General features: G+C 64.8%; 1 protein-coding gene across 1 annotated transcript in view; it reads left to right on the top strand.

Moving 5' to 3' along the window:
* RASAL3 (RAS protein activator like 3) overlaps nt 1-6,661 on the top strand; it is a 31,174-nt gene that overhangs the window by 1,286 nt on the left and 23,227 nt on the right. Inside the window, exons 2-4 of the mRNA XM_014960098.1 lie at nt 1,759-1,859; nt 4,146-4,230; nt 4,588-4,645. Of these exons, the coding sequence (XP_014815584.1) occupies nt 1,759-1,859; nt 4,146-4,230; nt 4,588-4,645 (244 nt within the window). The remainder of the gene's footprint in view (nt 1-1,758; nt 1,860-4,145; nt 4,231-4,587; nt 4,646-6,661) is intronic.

Genomic DNA, 6,661 nt, shown 5'->3' with positions numbered 1-6,661 from the left:
TGGTGGTGGTGGGTTGGGTGGTTGGTGGGTGATGGTGATGGGTGATGGATTGAGGGGTGATGGGTGGTGGGTGAAGATGATGATGGGTGGTAGGTGGTTGATGGTGGTGGGTTGGGTGGTCGGTGGGTGATGGCAATGGGTGATGGATTGAGGGGTGGTGGGTGAAGATGACGATGGGTGATGGGTTGGGTGGGTGGTGGTGATGGGCAATGGGTTGGGGGATGATGGGTAGGTGGTGGGTGAAGATGATGATGGGCGATGGGCTGGGGGTGATGGGTGGTGGGTGAAGATGATGATGGGTGGTGGATTAGAGGTGGTGGGTGATAGGTTGGGGGCTGATAAGTGGTGGACAATGGAAACGGGTGATGATCTGGGATGGGGTGGGTGATGGGCGGTGGGTTGGGGTGATGGGTGGGTGGTGATGGGTGATGGGTTGGGGGTGATGGGTAGTAATGGGTCGTGGTGACCACTGGGGTCTGGGAGGTGGTGGGTGATGGGTGGGTGACGGTGGGTGACACATTGGGGTGCAGGATCTGGCCAGGCTTTGCTGGTGTTGGGGAGCTCCCACCCACAGGTGCCCTCCAGGGTTGGGTGGGGGGCACCCATGGGTGCAGGATGGCTGGGTCCCACCTGGCCCCAGTGGCCCTGCCCCCCCTGAGGGCACCTGGAGCCGTGCCACCCAGAGCTGGCAGAACCGGCTGGGCTCTGGCAGGGCCACCCACAGTGTGGGCAGGGCCACCCACGGTGTGGGCAGGGCCACCGGGTGCCACCCGGCCTTGTTACCACCACGCCATGGCCATAGCCAAGTGTGACAATGGCATTGCCACATCCATGGTGGCACCTCCATAGCCACGTGTCCCTCAGCGTCACCCTACCCATGGTGGCATGGCCATGTGTCCCCTGGCATCGCCCCCTTCATGGTGGCACCTCCATGGCCACATGTCCCCATGGTGGTGTGGCCATGGCCATACGTCCCCTGGCATCTCCCTACCCATGGTGGCACCTCCATGGCCACATGTCCCCATGGTGGTGTGGCCATGGCCATACGTCCCCTGGCATCTCCCTACCCATGGTGGCACCTCCATGGCCACATGTCCCCATGGTGGTGTGGCCATGGCCATACGTCCCCTGGCATCTCCCTACCCATGGTGGCACCTCCATGGCCACATGTCCCCATGGTGGTGTGGCCATGGCCATACGTCCCCTGGCATCTCCCTACCCATGGTGGCACCTCCATGGCCACATGTCCCCATGGTGGTGTGGCCATGGCCATACGTCCCCTGGCATCTCCCTACCCATGGTGGCACCTCCATGGCCACATGTCCCCATGGTGGTGTGGCCATGGCCATACGTCCCCTGGCATCTCCCTACCCATGGTGGCACCTCCATGGCCACATGTCCCCATGGTGGTGTGGCCATGGCCATACGTCCCCTGGCATCTCCCTACCCATGGTGGCACCTCCATGGCCACATGTCCCCATGGTGGTGTGGCCATGGCCATACGTCCCCTGGCATCTCCCTACCCATGGTGGCACCTCCATGGCCACATGTCCCCATGGTGGTGTGGCCATGGCCATACGTCCCCTGGCATCTCCCTACCCATGGTGGCACCTCCATGGCCACGTGTCCCTCAGTATCACCACACCCGTGGTGGCATGGCCACAGCCACACGTCCCCTGGCACTGCCACGCTGCCCATGAGTGACAGGGACACGGTGAGCACCCGGTGTCCCCCTCACACCTTGCCCCACACCCCCAGTGAGCACCCATGGGACTCCGGCACCCGACGCCCTGGTGTGGGACGTCTCCAACTTCTCCTTGGTGGATGGTCACTTGGTCCTGGTGGGCAGGGACGAGGAGGTGAGGACACGGGGACACCAGTGGGCACCCAGGGGGTGGTGCCAGTGTCCCTCGGGTGAAGGGGTGGATGGGAAGGGTGATGGGGATGGTGGTCCCTGACCCCTCTGGTGTCACCAGGACTGGTGTGGGTGTCCCTCGGGTGATGGGATGGGCAGATGGGTGACAGGGACGGTGGTCCCTGACCCCTCTGGTGTCACCAGACCCAGTGTGAGTGTCCCTTGGGTGATGGTGACATGGTGGGCAGGGACGAGGAGGTGAGGACACGGGGACACCAGTGGGCACCCAGGGGGTGGTGCCAGTGTCCCTCGGGTGAAGGGGTGGATGGGAAGGGTGATGGGGATGGTGGTCCCTGACCCCTCTGGTGTCACCAGGACTGGTGTGGGTGTCCCTCGGGTGATGGGATGGGCAGATGGGTGACAGGGACGGTGGTCCCTGACCCCTCTGGTGTCACCAGACCCAGTGTGAGTGTCCCTTGGGTGATGGTGACAGTGGTCCCTGACCCCTGTGGTGTCACCAGGACTGGTGTGGGTGTCCCTCGGGTGACAGGGTGGGCAGATGGGTGATGGGGATGGTGTCCCCTCTGGTGTCACCAGGACTGGTGTTGGTGTCCCCTGGGTGCCGGGGTGGGCAGATGGGTGACGGGGAGGGTGGTCCCTGATCCCTGTGGTGTCACCAGACCTAGAGTGAGGGTCCCTTGGGTGACGGGGATGGTGGTCCCTGACCCCTATGGTGTCACCAGACCTGGAGTAGGTGTCCCTGATCCCTGTGGTGTCACCAGGACTGGTGTGGGTGTCCCTTGAGTGACGGTGTGGGTAGATGGGTGACAGGGATGGTGGTTCCTGACCCCTCTGGTGTCACCAGACCTGGAGTGAGTGTCCCTTGGGTGACGAGGAGGGTGGTCCCTGATGCCTCTGGTGTCACCAGGACTGGTGTGGGTGTCCCTTGGGTGACGGGGATGGTGATCCTTGACCCCTGTGGTGTCACCAGGACTGGTGCGGGTGTCCCTCAGGTGAGGGGATGGTGGTCCCTGACCCCTGTGGTGTCACCAGGACTGGTGTGGGTGTCCCTTGAGTGACGGTGTGGGTAGATGGGTGACAGGGATGGTGGTTCCTGACCCCTCTGGTGTCACCAGGACTGGTGTGGGTGTCCCTCGGGTGACGGGGTGGGCAGATGGGTGACGGGGATGGGGGTCCTTGACCCCTGTGGTGTCACCAGGCCTGGTGTGGGTGTCCCTCGAGTGACGGGGTGGGCAGATGGGTGACGGGGATGGGGGTCCTTGACCCCTGTGGTGTCACCAGGCCTGGTGTGGGTGTCCCTCGAGTGACGGGGTGGGCAGATGGGTGACGGGGATGGGGGTCCTTGACCCCTGTGGTGTCACCAGGCCTGGTGTGGGTGTCCCTCGAGTGACGGGGTGGGCAGATGAGTGATGGGGATGGTGGTCCCTGACCCCTGTGGTGTCACCAGGCCTGGTGTGGGTGTCCCTCGAGTGACGGGGGGGGCAGATGAGTGAGGGGGAGGGTGGTCCCTGACCCCTCTGGTGTCACCAGGACTGGTGTGGGTGTCCTTCGGGTGACAGGGATGGTGGTCCCTGACCCCTCTGGTGTCACCAGACCTGGAGTGTGTGTCCCTCGGGTGATGGGGTGGGCAGATGGGTGACGGGGACAGTGGCCCCTGACCCCTGTGGTGTCACCAAACCCCTCTGGTGTCACCAGGACTGGTGTGGGTGTCCCTCGGGTGACGGGGGGGGCAGATGGGTGACGGGGACAGTGGCCCCTGACCCCTGTGGTGTTCCCAGACCCCTCTGGTGTCACCAGGCCTGGTGTGGGTGTCCCTCGGGTGACGGGGGGGGCAGATGGGTGACGGGGACAGTGGCCCCTGACCCCTGTGGTGTTCCCAGACCCCTCTGGTGTCACCAGGCCTGGTGTGGGTGTCCCTCGGGTGACGGGGGGGGCAGATGGGTGACGGGGACAGTGGCCCCTGACCCCTGTGGTGTTCCCAGACCCCTCTGGTGTCACCAGGCCTGGTGTGGGTGTCCCTCGGGTGACGGGGGGGGCAGATGGGTGACGGGGACAGTGGCCCCTGACCCCTGTGGTGTTCCCAGACCCCTCTGGTGTCACCAGGCCTGGTGTGGGTGTCCCTCGGGTGACGGGGGGGGCAGATGGGTGACGGGGACAGTGGCCCCTGACCCCTGTGGTGTCACCAGGACTGGTGTGGGTGTTCCTCGGGGGACGGGGTGGGCAGATGGGTGACGGTGACCGTGGTCCCTGCCCCCTGTGGTGTCCCCAGGCCTCGTGCCGCAGCAGGACCCGGACGGGGAGCTCCATCTCCGACAGCACCAACCTGCACGGGGCGGGCGGCCGGAGGGACCCCGGTGAGTGATTGTGCCCCGTGTCACCCGCTGTGTGTGGGTGACGTTGCACGGATTTCCCCCCCCCACACACACCCCTCCCCGGGCCACGTGCTGTGCACAAGGAAGTGTGCCAGGCGGTCGTGCAACCTGCACCACGTGCTGTGCCGGGTGGCGTGGCCGTGCCCTGCGCCATGCACTGTGACCCCTGCATCGTGCAACGTGCCCTGCACCGTGCACTGTGACCCCTGCACCGTGCAACATGCCCTGTGCCACCTGCTGCCATGGGGGGGGGGTGGCACCAGGGGCTGGTGCCAGCCCTGAGCGTGCAGGTGATGTTGCACGGATTTCCCCCCCACACACACACACCCACCTCCCCAGGCCACGTGCTGTGCACGAGGAAGTGTGCCAGGCGGTCGTGCAACCTGCACCATGTGCTGTGCCGGGTGGCGTGGCCGTGCCCTGCGCCTTGCACCCTGCATCGTGCGACGTGCAACATGCCCTGCACTGTGCACTGTGACCCCTGCACCGTGCAACATGCCCTGTGCCATGCACCATGCACCTTGCATCGTGCAACGTGCCCCACGCCATGCACTGTGACCCCTGCATCGTGCAATGTGCCCTGCACTGTGCACTGTGACCCCTGCATCGTGCAAGGTGCCCCGCGCCGTGCAACGTGCCCCACACCATGCACTGTGACCCCTGCATCGTGCAATGTGCCCTGCACTGTGCACTGTGACCCCTGCACCGTGCAACATGCCCTGTGCCATGCACCATGCACCTTGCATCGTGCAACGTGCCCCACGCCATGCACTGTGACCCCTGCATCGTGCAATGTGCCCTGCACTGTGCACTGTGACCCCTGCATCGTGCAAGGTGCCCCGCGCCGTGCAACGTGCCCCACACCATGCACTGTGACCCCTGCATTGTGCACCATGCCTTGCACGGTGCACCATGCTCTGTGCCGTGCACGGGGCCCCTGCATCGTGCAACGTGCCCCATGCCATGCACTGTGACCCCTGCATCGTGCAACGTGCCCTGTGCCATGCACCATGTTCCGTGCCATGCACGGGGCCCCTGCATTGTGCAACGTCCCCTGCACCGTGCACTGTGACCCCTGCATCGTGCAATGTGCCCTGCGCCGTGCAACGTGCCCCACGCCATGCACCGTGACGCCTGCATCGTGCAACGTGCCCTGTGCCTTGCACCACGTTCTGTGCCATGCACCGTGCCCCTTGCATCGTGCAATGTGCCCTGCACCGTGCAACATGCCCCACGCCATGCACCGTGACGCCTGCATCGTGCAACGTGCCCTGCGCCATGCACCATGTTCTGTGCCATGCACTGTGCACTTTGCATCGTAGAACGTGCCATGCGCCGTGCACCATGCCCCTTGCATCGTGCAACATGCCCTGTGCCATGCACCGTGACCCCTGCATCGTGCAATGTGCCCTGCGCTGTGCACCATGCCCCATGCCATGCACTGTGACCCCTGCATCGTGCAATGTGCCCTGTGCCATGCACCATGTTCTGTGCCATGCACTGTGCACCTTGCATCATGCAACGTGCCCTGCGCCGTGCAATGTGCCCTGTGCCACGCACTGTGGCCCCTGCATCGTGCAATGTGCCCTGTGCCATGCACCATGTTCTGTGCCCCATGCCATGCACTGTGACCCCTGCATCGTGCAACGTGCCCTGCGCCATGCACTGTGACCCCTGCATCGTGCAACGTGCCCTGCGCCGTGCAACGTGCCCCACGCCATGCACCGTGACCCCTGCATCGTGCACCATGCCTTGCACAGTGCACCGTGCCCTGTGCCATGCACTGCGTCCCCTGCATCGTGCAACGTGCCCTGTGCCGTGCACCATGTTCTGTGCCATGCACTGTGCACCTTCCATCGTGCAACGTGCCCTGTGCCTTGCACCACGTTCTGTGCCATGCACTGTGCACCTTGCATCATGCAACGTGCCCTGTGCCATGCACCGTGATCCCTGCATCGTGCAACGTGCCCTGTGCCATGCACCATGTTCTGTGCCCCATGCCATGCACTGTGACCCCTGCATCGTGCAACGTGCCCTGCGCCGTGCAACGTGCCCCACACCATGCACCGTGACCCCTGCACCGTGCACCATGCCTTGCACAGTGCACCGTGCTCTGTGCCGTGCACGGGGCCCCTGCATTGTGCCATGTGCCCCACACCGTGCCCCCCGCACCCCTGTGCCAGGCACCACGTGGCCCCGTGCCCCGTGCATCCCCGCCGTGCCCCGTGCCGTGCACCACGGCCACGCACCATGAGACTGTGCACTGTGCTTGTGCTTTGCACCACACCGTGCCCCCTGCCCCATGCCTTGAACCCCACCGTGCCCCACACCTGGAACCCCACCGTGCCCCATGCCTTGAACCCCACCATGCCCTACACCCCCTACCCTACACCTTGAACCCTGCTGTGCCCCA

This window comes from Calidris pugnax, unplaced genomic scaffold (assembly GCF_001431845.1).
Source record: "Calidris pugnax isolate Ruff unplaced genomic scaffold, ASM143184v1 scaffold498, whole genome shotgun sequence".
In the NCBI taxonomy this organism is placed as follows: domain Eukaryota; kingdom Metazoa; phylum Chordata; class Aves; order Charadriiformes; family Scolopacidae; genus Calidris; species Calidris pugnax.
This window is presented reverse-complemented; position numbering and strand designations above follow the sequence as displayed.